At 42.7% G+C, this 15290-nt stretch overlaps 1 protein-coding gene across 1 annotated transcript; it reads left to right on the plus strand.

Moving 5' to 3' along the window:
* Positions 1–8525: 8525 nt before the first annotated feature.
* Positions 8526–13587, plus strand: LOC142766032 (uncharacterized). Its single transcript, XM_075867844.1, has 2 exons — positions 8526–8984; positions 11047–13587. Exons 1-2 carry the CDS (start codon positions 8526–8528, stop codon positions 13138–13140), a joined length of 2553 nt encoding a protein of 850 aa, XP_075723959.1. The 3' UTR covers positions 13141–13587.
* The last annotated feature ends 1703 nt before the right edge of the window (positions 13588–15290 follow it).

Below are 15290 nucleotides of genomic sequence, written 5' to 3' on the forward strand. Positions count from 1 at the left end.
AGGTATATGTAGCAGACACCCATGGTACACTTTAACAAAATTTCAGTATCGCATTGTAAAGTGTGTGGCTAGCCAGTAAGACTGAACACCACTCATACAAACACATGGGATTTCGTTTTGAAACATAAACACTATGGGAAGCCACGTGCTTTGAAGCACGACACCCTAACTTTGCCAGACAGTTCAAACAGGCCTTCGCTGTAGAGAACCAGGTGTCATTTTTGATAACTAGCTTTTTTTAGTCAGACATGATGTTTCTCGCTATTTCTCATTCAGTTACGGCAAGTCACCGCTTTGACCGATGAGAGAGGGAGCTACGTGGAAGTGTCACCAAGTCCTGGTCATGACAAGGGACAATGCATTCTTTTTCACGACCACAGAACACCTTCAGTTTTGGGAAAAGCAGAACGTAAGGAGTTTCAGCTAGGCAGTATACTGTAAGCTGCCACGTTGAACCAAGTTTGGCCGATTCAGCGTACAGAAAAAGCGAACACAAGTCTTTATAAGATATCATCAGCCTAAGTCACAACGCTGCCTTGACTTGTGTGCCATGCTACAGGATGACTGTGTCTAAATGCATTTATTTTATTGCGGCTTTAACCAAGTAAACAACACACCTCTCACGCATACGAGCATTATATAAACTGCTACAAGCGAGCTGAGCATCCATCTTCGATGTCGTGGCTACATGATGAAGGCAAAACGGGCGCCTAACGCGTCCTCACTTCATGTTAAAAACAAGCATATCTATCTGCATATCATATAAAGTGCAAGGCAGTTGCACTCCTCATTAAATTACGAATTTCTTACTTCGAGTAAGAGGCTATAATCTATTATAAAGCGATTGAAAATAATGAAAAAAAAAAACGGGCGCCTAACGCGTCCTCACTTCATGTTAAAAACAAGCATATCTTTCTGCATGTTCATATATGGAGTGCAAGACAGTTGCACTCCTCATTAACTTACCAATTTCTTACTTCGAGTAAGAGGCTATAATCTATCATAAAGCGATTGAAAATAATGAAAAAAAAGAAAACAATAGTTAGAAGTGTTCTGAGGAAGCCCTGATTCTTGGGCTAGCTATTGTTTCCAATATTCATGCTGTAGCGCAAGAAAACTGTATTTGTGTCTATTTGTTATGGCCTCGCGCTACACTACAATTATCAAAATCCAGAAGGCAGGTGGCCTAACCAACTACGTGACCAGTTGGCTACACTATACCCGGGGGGGGGGGGGTATAAAAAATGAAAATGGAGAGACAAGAGCGAGAAGAGGAAAGGAAAGAAAGAAATTAGCAATAATTGCACAGACGTGTACGTGTCGATGCAACTACACAAAAGTAAAAAGCATTCGTTTCAACCTGTTTTCTACGAAAATTAACGAAGCGCATTAAGCGCCTTGCGAGCCGACAAAGGGGGTGTGCTGCTGCAGCACCTGCTGGAAAAAAAGCCCATCTTGCCCGACTGTAGGACATGCGAGACCTGCGATCATTTCCTGTTACAATGCTTTCGATTTGCCTTTCACGGATGAACGCTTTCTAACAGTGTGAAGTTTCAGCAGTGACAAGGCACCGTCTGGAAACCTACAAACAAAAAGCTCACTTCCGTTTTAGAGATTTTTAAATGATTTGATAGGCACGATGTGACAAGTTTTTCTTGTGCCTCTCTATCTATTTTTTATAACTCTTTAGGAAGTTCACCATGTCTACATTTACGTCTTGAATCAAAAGGGGGGTCTTCAGAAAGCTGAAGTGAAATAAGACACCTGAAGTTTAAGGGAAAGTGGACGTGAGACCGGCCCTGCGTAATCGGAAGTCGCATGGCTGATCAACAGAACACTCAGTGAAACATAAAGATGTTCACACACAAATCTTTGATTTAGAACTACACTTGCTTAAACGTCTAATGTGCTGAAAACAGTGGTATGATCAAACGAACTACACGTTATTTGAGTTCTTGAAGCATCACGCTTGGTGAGAGCGGGTTCAAGTAGAAGCTGGCAGTCTCCATGACATTTCATTGTGGCCTCTAGCATACTTGACTGCGATGTAACGCACATGAAAAAATATTGAGTGCTCATTCGGTTACTTGGAGTACCTGCAGTACTAGGACAGTTTGAACAATGTGTTTCGCTTTCAGCTTACTGGAACAGCGTGAAGTAACTGATGATCGGGGTAAGGACGTAGTGCATTGCTGAAGAGGCCAGAAGGTACAAGATATCGGTTTATTATATAGCGAACCAGGTTACCGCATTCCAAGGTGACATTCATCAACATTTTATGAATGCAAGCGTGCCCCGCCAATCTTGCTACCCACGTAGGTTTTCTAGAGCTGCTTTTTTCCGCATGGTCATCACATCTTTAGAGATCACGTATTTTCGCCCAGCGTGCCTAGTTACTACACCTGGCGTAGTAGCAGGCAGAAAAATCCTCTTGTACAGGGGCATCAGGTTGGGTATGTCAGTGAGAACAGAAAAGGCATTGCCTGGGAAAAGAGTTACAAGTATACCTAATAAAGTAAAAAATATATATAAATATAGGTGAAAGATTATAAGCTTACGCATTGAGCATTACAACATCTCTAGTAAATATTTTTTTCGCCACCACAACTCATATAAATATAGGTGAAATATTATAGGCTTACGCATTGAGCATTACAACACCTCTAGTAAATATTTTTTTTCGCAACCACAACTCCACATATTGATGTAACTAAAGGGTCAGCAAATAACGCCGAGGTCCAAGAATTTTCGGGAAAACATATATGCGCACTTTTGCTATGTGAACATGCTGCCTCAAGAATTTTGCGAATACGTGCTACCATAAGGAAGTTTCAGGGTCTAGAACATTCGTCTCACCTGATTGATTTCAAATTTTCGTACGTCCTCGCCTCCATTCTCCGCCACAGGGAAGGAAAGGCGTAGCCCATCGTCATGACTCCCTGCAATTTGGCAACGTGACACGACATCATTGATACGTAATCGGCGCGTAGTCAACAGCCAAGCGGGGCCTTCCCAACATGAGTACGCGTGCTGTAGCGGCGCGGGGAGGAAGTTCCGTTCAAGGAGTACCCTTCCCCAAGTAGAGACGGCTGTTTGACTCGAAGACTGTCCTTCTGGCAATGCCACTTTTCCTGGTAGTCTCGGGTTCTACAAACCAGAATCTCCCCCCCCCCCCCACACACACACACAGAAAAGAAAATGTGAACTGGACTCCGAAATTTCATCGCATAGCGAACGCGTTGTTTCGTAGGACAAAAAAACCGTCTACAAGCTTAGAGAGTACGTTAAGTGGCCCATGGGCATGCTTTCGTCGCTGCTCGAATGAGGGGGGATTTGTCAGGCGAAGGAAATAGGTGCGAAAATTCTTCTTACAAACAGAGGGCCTGCGCGGTGCGCTTTGCTGTAATGTTCGGAAAATGTGATCACCGCCGTCTACTGTACGAATTGGCGAGCTTGTTTGAGAGGTGAAAAGAAACGGATGATCCTGTTTATTAGACCTTTAAGAGTTAGTAGAAGTATGAACATATCAAGCATATGTTCTTTGCAGTGTGATACTTTCGAAATGCGTGATATTTGATCGCTCTATGCCTGCAAGTGAGATGCGCTAATAAGAGAACGGGACTGCTGTTCATTATGTGGCCACAGCTGTTAGTCAGGCACCTTATTCAACATATAAAGTGAACAGCTGTTGAATCACTTACTTTCAGCCCACCGGCAAAAAAGAAAAAAAAACTTCCCGAAGACGCTTTTCGGAATAATGTTCTCTGTTTACGACTTTCTAAACTGCCACGACGAAAGCATGCAGGTCAAGATTGTGGAGTTAGCGGTGTCTCTCATATTCAATGCAAAGCTGGCTTCGATTATTCGTATGCATCTCAGCATAAGGCAACATTGACTACAATTTCGGTTAACTTTCCTAAAAAAAAGTACCGATCTATTGAGTGCGTGTTGTGAATAATCAAGTTTTTTTTGGCGGAGTGCTAGGCGCATTTACGCCTCAACATTCGCGTCAAATGATGATGACCCGTTGAATCTGCAGACCCCAGGACCAAATCTTGAGCTTATTGTTCAACTGCACACCGACGTAAGTAGAAATGTTTTTCATTTAGAGAGAAAGTAACTACAAGTTTTTTCATCAGCCAACATCAATGCAAATTCAAAACTGCGTTACTATGACGACGGCCGCATTTATCTAGTGAAAAAGTCGATTGAATATGAATCGCCTCCAAAAATCAATAAGGAATAAGAGGGCAGCATAGAAATTAATTTAGTGATTTCAGTGGAAAGAATTTTCAGTAAAAAAAACGTAAATAGTCAACAAGGCCTTGTGCACATTTTTAGCGCTTCTAGTCTATATTTACGCAACAGCCGACTAACTGGTTTCAAGCATGTTCCATTTGTATTTGTTGAAGTGAGCGTGCTGAACCCGGACATATGTGTGGGCATACCCCTTTTTCTCTCCTCTATTCTTTTCCTCCTCTTCCCTCTTGTACCATGTAGGATAGCAAACCAGATACAACCTGGTTAAGCTTCCTGCCTTTCCTTTGCCTCTCTCTCCCTTGCACTTGATCGCACAGTAGGTACACCTAATCTAACGCAGCTCTCAGCAATGAGTGAAGTCTGTGTTGTTAGCACGTACATGTCTTGTTTAAAAATATTGTTTTTGAGAATTTAGGCAAGTTTGCTATAGTTTTATTTATATGTATATAATATTACTGGAACACCGAATCGGCAATATGCAATAATTTGCAGCTGCTCTCTCAATGTTTGGAGCTGCAGTTACACTACGTGAAACATAACCAAACGAAAGTTGCGTAATTTAGAACAATTCGTAATAATGAACATTATTTTTTTATTATTTACAGAATACTGCAGGCTCTCTTCAGAGCCCATGCAGGAGTGGAAAAAAAAAAGAAAAAAATCACAAGCAATCAGCAGTCAAGGCACACAAAATTAATAAATGTACGCATGACAATTAATATTCAACAGCAATTTTCACCACATAAATTAGTAACAATTCGTGACCAAATTAAGTATATTTACACAAAACTATACACACCAATACATATTCGCAATAACATATGGCGCAGCGATAGGAGCATTTTGGGGCTTAACGTTATGAAGTGATAAAATCAAAGTGTTCAATGTTCTGTAACGACTCAAACGGCAGGGCGTTCCAGTCTACAATGGTCCTGGGAAAAAAAGAGAACTTAAATGTATTGGTACGTGTCTGGAATGGTGTTATTGACGCAGCATGGCGATTTCTAGTTTCTCGTGACGTCAGTGGTTGTATAAACGTAGAGGCATCTAGTGCGAAATGTTTGTGTTTTAACTGAAAAAGAAATTTTAATCTCAGAATTTTGCGACGAAGTTGAAGTTCTTGTATATTATTTTCTTTCATGATAGCTGTAGGGGAGTCTGTCATGCGATACTTAGAAAATATAAACCTGATGCATTTACGTTGAATCATTTCTATGGCATGGATGTTTTTCCTAGTGTATGGGTCCCAAATGACGCACGCATACTCGAGAGAAGGTCTAATGATGGTATTATAGGCTAACAGCTTCACTGATGACGGGGCAAAACGAAGTTTGTACTTGAGAAAGCATAGCTTACGGAAGGCGGATGCGCAAATGTTCGATACATGCATATTCCAACTTAGATTTTTGGTTATCGTTACGCCAAGGTACTTATACACACTGACCTCCCTGAGTACGTGAGTTTGTAGCGCATATGGAAAAGAAAAGAAGTTTTTCTTTCTAGTGATGTTCATGTACACTGTTTTGTCTGAGTTTAGCTTCATATCCCATTGCTTACACCACTGGTAAACGTTATCAAGGCAGGTATTTAAAAGCTGTTGATCATTCATGGTAACAATTTCCTTGTACAGCACGCAATCATCGGCAAATAGCCTTATTCCGACATATTCAGGGACAACTTCAACAATATCATTTATATAGATTAAAAAAAGTAGGGGCCCTAAAACACTTCCCTGAGGAACTCCTGATGTAACCTGAAGTTTAGATGAGCAGTGACCATTTATATCAACAAATTGTGTTCGATTTGACAAGTACGCGGATACCCAATTTACAATAAACTCTGGAAGGCCAATATTTTTAAGTTTGAAAATCAATTTATTGTGGGGAACTAGATCAAAAGCCTTCCTAAAGTCTAAGAAAATAACATCAATTTGCCCGGATTTATCAAGAATAGATGCGAAAGTATGTATGACTGTGACCAGTTGAGTAACAGTGGACAAACCTTTTCTGAACCCATGTTGAAATGGGGTTAATATATTGTTCTCATTAAGAAAATTAGTGATGTAGTTAGCTATGACGTGCTCGAGAAGCTTACAACAAGAACAGGTAATAGATATAGGGCGATAATTTGTAATCAATAATTTATCTCCTGATTTGAGTATTGGTACAATTCGCGCTATTTTCCAATCTATCGGAACAGAAGAAGAAGACAGGGAGGCGCGGAAAATGATCACAAGGAATTTAGCAACCATCTCAGCGTATCGACGCAGAAATGCGTTGTGAATGTTATCGGGACCAGGCGAAGCTTTAGTCTTTAAATTCAGAAGCATAGATACAACTCCAGATAAGGACACGATGTCTGCGTCGAGATAAGGAGAGGTAGCAGAAGCCCGTGCGCTGTCGCAATCTTTTTGGAAAACGCTTTGAAAGTACTCATTGAAATGTGTCGCTATGCTTGTTTCATCTACAACGATTGTATCATTGTGAATTATTTGAAGAGTACCTTCTTTCTTACGAGATAATTGCGACCAGAATTTATCAGGAGCCGTCCGTATGAAGTCTGGAAGAGTGTGTTGAAAATAAAATTGCTTAGCACATCGGATAGACTGTGAACATGAAGCATATGTGACTTTCTAAAAAGTAGACGGGTGCCAAACTTCTTCTGTGGATACAAACGGTTGTTCCGATTGCTTTCAGGTCATATGCGGGTATTGGAATTAGAACCTGAATTGAGAGACGCTACTAGTATCACCATGGTATTATTCCTCTTACTTTTGGTGGCTTTGAGAGATGTGAAAGCTACTCGAAACAAGGTCAACGGTGAGCTCTAAGTTGTGTCTAATCAACCTTGGTGATTAGCCCCTTAGCCTGCTGCAACAAAAGCAAATTAGTCTTACTCAACAGGTGCGGTGGTGCATGTACAGTGGCGCGTAATATTAGTAGCAATGCGGTGGCCGCGGATAATGCGCCCTAAGCCTTAATGATTGGCCTAACAAACGGTAAGATCCTTTAGTGGGTCCCAATAGCTAAAATGGTGTCTGCAACAACATTTTTGGTATGCCGGAGTCGCTTTGTAGTGTTTGCAATACTTTGAATAAGCACTCACGTTGGGCGCGACTATACCGATACGAAAGAGACAAACCTTGGTCCTACCACAAGTTGTACTAAATACTGTGCTCTTAGTGACTCGCGTGAGTTTCTCCCTTTTCTTTCTATCACAGTGCTTCTTGCAGCCAGACATAGTGTAACAATCCAAACTGGGCTTTCCTCCCTGTCCTTCCTCATTTATTCCTCCTCCTCCAAACTGGGCTTTCATTTCACTTTCTGGTTAACAAGCCTCTAGTGAGGCTGAAACGGGCCAGACAAAAAAAATCTATCTCAGAGTTTCTTTTTTGCAATCTCGCATGAAATGAAAATTAAATGCAGTTTTTTTTTCAACAGTCGCTCTATGGATACCGGCCCTCCACCCCCTTTTTGATGCCCTTGTGCCCCTAATATGGTGTAGCACGGCCTCTAGGATCGGACGCGTGATAATCTTCCATCACCTCTGCTCGTTTCACACTGCCATATATTTGAACGCGCTTCACTAAGGGACGGTGTCATTTGAGGAAGTCATTATGGCACGACGTCATGCCATTAGAAAATCAGCATCAGATGTATTTGTGACGTCTTCACATCAGGATGTTCTCTTCCTTAGGCGTGTGCAAAATTCCTCTTCAGGCGCAGAGGCAGTGTCACATCCAATGAAGTGCCCCCCCCCCCTCTTCAGGAGGGGAGTGTAAAGGTTCTTCACCCCCCTCTCTGTGATAAATCATTCTATAGGACAGACTTGGTACCCTCTCTTAAGTAGGTGACTAAAGGATGTAGCGGCCCCTCTATCTCCCTTCATCATGCTCACGCCTATGGTAGTTGACTTGACTATTCTTGACATCAAAAGTCACATTTCGCATTTTATGAAGTATCTAAGGCTCAAACTAGACAACGAGTGGCGAAGGAGGGAACAAACAAGACACCATGGTCACAGATCTTTCCGCGTGTCTTCATTTTCTTCCTCTTTCTGTAGCGCAGTTTCAGACTTAATCATAGCATGAACCAACTAGCCTGCAAGAACGCCACACTCAAGTCAACACACCTACTTCTCCTGCATTTTCCTCTGTCAGTGAATTTAGCTCAGACTTTTGGCTGCTCGATTTGTCAAGTGCACACTCTCTTAACCTGGTCTGAGCCTTACAACAACGTGATTTGTTTTTCCCCGTAGAAACATCTATGTTCCATCTACCCGTGCGAAATGGCACCTACGTCATCCCGGTGCGATCAAACGGAAAGTTCTTGCCAGTTCTCACTGCACTAACAGGAAATGCGACCAAGGGAAATGTGCCATCATCAGTACCACATCTGAAGAGTGAGATTAACGAAGGGACAAAAGGGAGCATAGCGCAGCAGCAAGTCCTCCTCCTTCCCGTGCTCATGGACGCGCGCATGTTTCAAGCGACGCCTGCTCATTCGCAAGGGTTCGGAAGTGGTGTCCGCGAAAGACCCAGGGGCGTGCGAGATGTCGCCATCTGCTTTACCGCCAGAGGCATGCAAATGTGCGTGCGCACCGACCTATTTGCGGGAAAGGTGACTGCGCTGGCGAGGAGTCTCAAAGAGAAAGATAAAAGGGCGAGAAAACTATGGTTGAGGAGGAAATACAAGATGCATCACAAAAGTTCCCGGTCCTGGAAGGTACGTAGATGAGCCTGCACTGATAATTGGAGTATAAATAATTAAGTTAAATTGTGCTTATGAAGACTAAAAGTAGTGTCACAGGGCGAAAACGAAATGCACATGTCTGAAGGTGAATTTTCTACACCAAGTTTCTACGAGGGAAATGAAACGGGTAGAAATAAACTGAACCCGGATGATCAGCTGGGCAAGTTGGTAGTTAAACATGATTTTGCTGTGGGCAGCGAGACCCGGATTGTTATTAATCCCGTGTGTCAATATATTAAACCTGTTGTCAGTCACCGCTTCTGGGTGTAGTTTGTCAGTCCAGATTGCTCTCGCTCCAAAATCACGAAGAACAGGTAGTATACTGCCGGAGAAATAAAAATGAAGTGAAAAATTAATCGTCAGCTACCAGCCCGCATTGGTAGCTGCTGAGAAGCTTACACAGATGAGAAAAAAAAATTGTTGGTAGAACACATCACCATGAATGCTTCATAATACATGTAATACCAATATCATGAACAGCTAACATAATTTGCTCGCTGTTCTAAGATGTGCGGCCTTTGATTGTTAACGTACTTTGGTAACATACACCGCGGGAGGCAGCACATTTGAGGACATGTTCTAAAAAAGAAAAAAAAATACATGCCATAACCAAAAATATCCGCCTTAGAGCGTAAATTTCTTTTCGTCCAACCTTACTTACATTGCATGAGAAGTATGATTCCTAATCAGTGTCAGGCTGGTTCGGTACCGTCACCTGCTTCATGGCCGATCCCAAGCAATGATCAGTGCCAGTTTAATAAGAAATAAATAAATAAACAATATTTATAACGGGAATTGGTATACCAAATTATGCGTGTCAGCAACGTATACCAGGCTCTGTTTACTGAACGAAGCTGGACCCCAGATCATTAACCCCGTGATCATTACACGACAGTATTTTTTCCACGCGACAGATGAGAAAGTGAGCGCGCCATTCTTAGGGGAAGTGCTTTTCGTGCAGTTCCAGTGATCTCAAAACTGATTTGGAAAAATGCCCCATGCAGTCATCGCGTCGTCAAATGTTGTCGCATTGACGGCTATCTAGTTATATGAAAACTTCGAAAACATAACACATCTGTAACTTTTGACCGGTAGATGTTGATGAAACCCGAAGAAAAATCCTGACATATGCCACGAATGACAGGTGCTTTTAGTTTCGCTAGAACCACTTCTGTACTTCAGAGTGGGTGGTTGCGTTGCCTCGGGCCAGAAGTTACGCTACAAACGCCGCTGCAATGGGCACGTTTGTTAAGCCCATGAGAGGCACACAGCAACCGAATTTAAACAAACACGTCCATCAACCTCGTAATGATGTGCTCAAAACCAAAAACAAAATGTAACGCAAGCAACCACTACCTGACAGCTTCGCATGAAACCAACCCCCACCCCCTCCCGCAGTGCGTGCGATATGCCGCCAATATTTGGCCCTTTTCCCTTTCTTTTTCTTTCCTTTTATTTCTTCATCTCCCTCTCAGTACTTTTTCTCTCACGGACTTGAGGTACGGTATTCAGCGCCCAACAAACCGACGCGCGGTTCCTCACAGTGAAGCGGAAGATTGAAATAAGTACAACACAAGCGCTAGCAGTTTTGTCGTTGCAGTACGTTTTTCTTCATTACGTTCGCCCTCACGTTGAACATAAACAGCTTCACTGCAAGAAACGCCGTGATGAAAGATTTGATAGCAACTTGCTTTGGATTCCCAACTTCACGGTGACGTGAATCGAATGCCATCGACTCATTACACCATAGGCTTAACCAATATTTATTGGACGTAGTGAATCGAGCATACCATGCATGTTGGAGATAATATTTATTAAACTGATATCTTATCAACGTATATTATTGTTTTATTCTTTTTAGTAACTTCGAAAATCACCAAGCGCGTGTATTATGAATTTTAAATACCGATTTCTTGATTGGGTTTGCGCAGGTAGACACCAGTCATTTGTTGTTTTTTTTTGCCTACCGTAGCGCGAATAAGCGTCAGTTCACTAAGTAAAATAATGTGTACAAACGTTTTACCAACATGCGCAGGATGACCTCAAGGAGATATTCTGGCCCAGCAGACCCGAAAACAAACCACTACCGCCATCTTCGAAGTACACGATCGACATTCTCACGTTCAGGAACCTTTCCCTCTGGCGCAGCATTCGCTGGGAACGGGTGGCATATGCCACGGGTTTGGGCAGCGACGCCACAGCTGCTGACAAGCTCAAGCAAATGCTTCAAACGTCGCCTGAAAAGAACGTAACCACGCAAGCTGTGAAGGACATACTGTTCCTGCACGAGCTGCTAGAACTAACAAACTGGACTACTGACACCAAGTGGGATGCATTCGAGAAGGGCCTCTCAATGTTGGTGACCAGGGAGACCACCGCAGAACCACTTATGCGAGATAGGCAGAATATAGAGCCAGACTGGGGACCCAAGATAAATTCACCACAGGTACTCGTGCCAAAAAAATCAGAAAGAACCCCAGCGTTTGATAAAAACTCGGATACAAAGAAAGACAGTCCCTATTCAGACCTGCTTAAAGTTAATACATTCAAGCACACAGCTACGAAAAAAGGCAACTATAACTCGAAACGACAAAGCATTGGAAGCAGCGTGTATGGAACTGAAAGCGATTGGAAGGATGCCAGAGGAAGGAAACTGGGTTATTATAAGTTTTACGCGCGGCCGCATCATCCTGACGGCCAAGGGGTTCCTGACATGTGGCTAAGAAATCAGAGTATTACGTACGCCAACCGGAACAATGTGAGGTATAAAAAACGGTACACGAGGAGTCAGATCGACACTGTAGTACCACCCTGGATAAGACCACATGAAATAGTGGCGATATATGAAAACATGATACTATTCAATACTACGTCTAGGCGGCTTAGCCTTTTCGCGCAGGCAGTGAGATTCGGGACGCTGAAGTCAGAGTACGGGTGGAAGCTTCTAACGCTGGGATTCAACATGTTTAGCAACAAAACACACATCATGGAAGGTGAAATGAAAGCCGTCATCAACAAGCTGCCAGGATTTGCGAATGGCACCCAGTTTCAGGCGGTGATGAACAGTATGATAGTGTATGACCTCCTCATATTAAACGGCACGAGTGATTACGATAGCTGGATGAAACTGGAATGGCAGCGCTTTACAATCACGTTGGTTCCTTCGTTCAGCCGAAAAGTCCAAAGCCTGCTGTCCATGAGTGGTTCGCTCAAACTTATTGGTGAATGGTACATCGTGCAGCTCAGCGAGCTGATAATGATGAAGCTTACCATGCTAAGTTTGAACGCGTCGTACACCAAAGATATAGACGCCCTCTTGTCGAAAAACCCGGATGTAGGCGTCACACCGCAATTCATAGAGTCACAAAAAGACTTTCTCAAAAACAGTGGTGTGTCGCTGAAAATTTTGCAAAGCGTCTACGACAGCGACTTGAGCAGCAAAATGTTTTCGAGTCTTATTTATGTGAACAACTCTGACGGCAGCTGCGTCGAACCGGCGAAAAACATACCGCCTATAAGTCTCACAAATATGAACAATACAGAAGCACTCGCTGAGGATGTGGATGCGATACTCTACAGAGTAGAAGAGATCAGCAATACCCAAATAGGGGACATATGCACCAAAGAGCTCTTCCTGTTAAAGCTTCTTACAATGACCCCCTATGACGAGGCCGAGGTAGCTTGGAGAGACATAATTGTGATGAAGTGGACGAACATGACAGACATGGAAGGCGCTGCAAGGGAGGCTTTCTCGCCCGCTACAGAGGTTGCTTTAAGGCTGTACACTGGCCTCAACGAATCGGCTGTCAATAACCTTATCAAGAAGGAGCTTAAATCGTTCGTCCCAACAGATAATGTGACAGAACAGGCAGAGGCTGCAATGCACGATAAACTGATCAACGTCACTAAAAATTTTCCTTTTCAGGCGAGGAACGTCTATTCAATGAACACCTACCCAATGCAAGCTGCTGGGCCTACAGAAATGTCAATACAAGGCGAAATTGTGGATTCAGTGACGACTGGAAAGTTTTCAACGGGAGACATAATAGGCGGCAGCCAACAGGGCTTAGCCGCAACAAGTACTGTTGATGCTATTGATGATAGCACTGGCACACCAGCCAGTCAGTGACGCAGTCACTCCTAAACCTTTTCATCCGCAATATCTGGGGAAAGCTTCATTGGCACTATAATTCTAAAACCTGCGTGATGGAAAAGAATCAATACGAAAAAGGCCAATGAGTGGGCTCGTACCATGTCCTTATGAGTTTTTTCGACAGCATTAGAATATGCCCATCAGAAGCCGGAAATTATGAAGACAGTGAAGGTTATTTTATACAAACTTCAGTTTAAAAAAAAACCTTTGTGAATATTGATCTTTTTAAAAATTCCTGATAGTTTTCCTGTACAGTCTACACTAAAATTTTGTCGTTAAACGAATTGCTGGAGAGTAAATATATCTGTTGAATTAACTTCGCTTGTGGTTTAAGAACAACTTATAAAGTTTTACGCCATGCAGCACTGACGTAGCCGTTGCCTACCGGGCTCAAATCACCCATCTGCGTGTGGTGGTTGAAAACCAAGAAAATATATCCAGCCCAAAATGGACAGACAATGGGAAATGGGGAAAGAGGCAGGAAAGCCGCTACAACTGCCAACCGCCACATCGCCAGTGCATGTCATGCCACCGGAGCAACGAACCTTTGCAGGAGTCGCCACCTGCGCTTCCGCACCAGCGCATACCTTACAAGATCAGGAAATAGTTAACAGTGTTCGTCCAAAACCGTAAGAACACGAAATGGCCGACGCAGGTTCAAGTGTTTTATCTCTATGCTAGTGCTAGAATATATAAGAAAGTTGCGAGACTTCCACGTGACAGCAACGAGCTGTCCAAGAGGCAGTGCACAGAAACACACTCTCTCTGGAAAGCTTTCTTCTTGCGTATGTAGTTTTTCCTTGCGCAATAAAGGTACCAATTGAAATGAAAATTGAAGAACTCATTTTCAAAATAAATTGCATTCGTTTTTGCAGATTTCAGATGGTTTCTGCTGTGTCCGACGCTGTTTGGTATTTTAGTGAATATTCAGGTTAGGGAATTTTCGGTCAAGGGAACTATTTTCTTAGTCCACTGACATTAACTGTAGTAAAATTGCATTGTATCAGTTCAGTTGATATATCAAAAAGTTGACCAGATATTATTTATTGAACCAAAAAACCACAGTGCATGAAACTTAAGGGAAGCAGGAACACGTTTAAATAAGTAATGCACATGACATAAGTAGGCAGAAAGAAAAAAGAGTACAACCCTGAATACGGGCCCCGTAAAAGGTTCAAAAATATTGTCAATATCTGTAAAATCTACCACTTCAGACACAGAATAATGTGTTGAGATCTAAAGACTAGTAGGCTCCACTATAGCAAATGTCCCCGCAAGGCTTGCGGAAATGCGCTGGAGGTAAACCTATCGCTTGCAAGTCTGCCCTAAATAAAACGTCCACCCATATAAACAGCAAATAAAGGATGGCATAGACGCCGTTGAATTTGATAGTGGAAGGATAAGGCAGTTTCCCTAACCTTTTTTATCCTGCTCTGGAATATTTGTTGGGGTTCGTAAGGGTTAAAATATGAAAGAGTGAGACCAAATACAGGGCATACCCGTGAGACTAGAGCTGAACATAACTTCGTCAAATTTGACATTACAGTCAAACAAGCAGATACTACAGCATTCAGCATGTACAGTGAGGCTCACGTTAACCACTCATTTTTTTTTTTCAGTGTTTGTCATAGCAAACAAAGAAGCAGATACTACAGCACTGAGCATGTTTAGCATCGAAGCATTTTAGATGTCTATGCTCAGTTTTGGATGCTACTTCACTCTCTGAATTAAAGTTGGGCAGTGGATGCTGAACTTCAACAGCACCAGGCATCTGACTCACCATAGCGAATCGTACATTTCTGCTTCGGTCGAACCACTACGTAATTCGAATGCGGTGAAAATCAGGTTTCGACCTCCTTCGGACACGATTGTGAGCGACCCAGACATGTGCCATACCGTCTGTTCAGCTTCTTCACGCTGTATTCAATTTGTTAACGCTGTTCCCTTAAACATTGGGTCCACGCTTCTAATCATTTCGAGTTTCCTATGCTAATATTCTTTGAGGATAACTGGGTGGCGCTCATATTTCAAATTTGTAATCGTATTTCGAATTCCGAGAATTTGTTGATGTCATGTTTCATTAATAGGTCCGATCTGTGTATGGGAAAGCCATCCGTGATGTTGCA

This window comes from Rhipicephalus microplus, chromosome 6 (genome assembly GCF_043290135.1).
Source record: "Rhipicephalus microplus isolate Deutch F79 chromosome 6, USDA_Rmic, whole genome shotgun sequence".
Lineage (NCBI taxonomy): Eukaryota > Metazoa > Arthropoda > Arachnida > Ixodida > Ixodidae > Rhipicephalus > Rhipicephalus microplus.

Excerpts from the sequence above, each read along its gene's own strand:
- LOC142766032 (XM_075867844.1), top strand. The coding sequence starts at position 8,526 with ATGTTCCATCTACCCGTGCGAAATGGCACCTACGTCATCCCGGTGCGA. Across the intron at positions 8,985-11,046 it reads AAAGTTCCCGGTCCTGGAAG|GATGACCTCAAGGAGATATT; the intron begins GTACGTAGATGA and ends CAACATGCGCAG.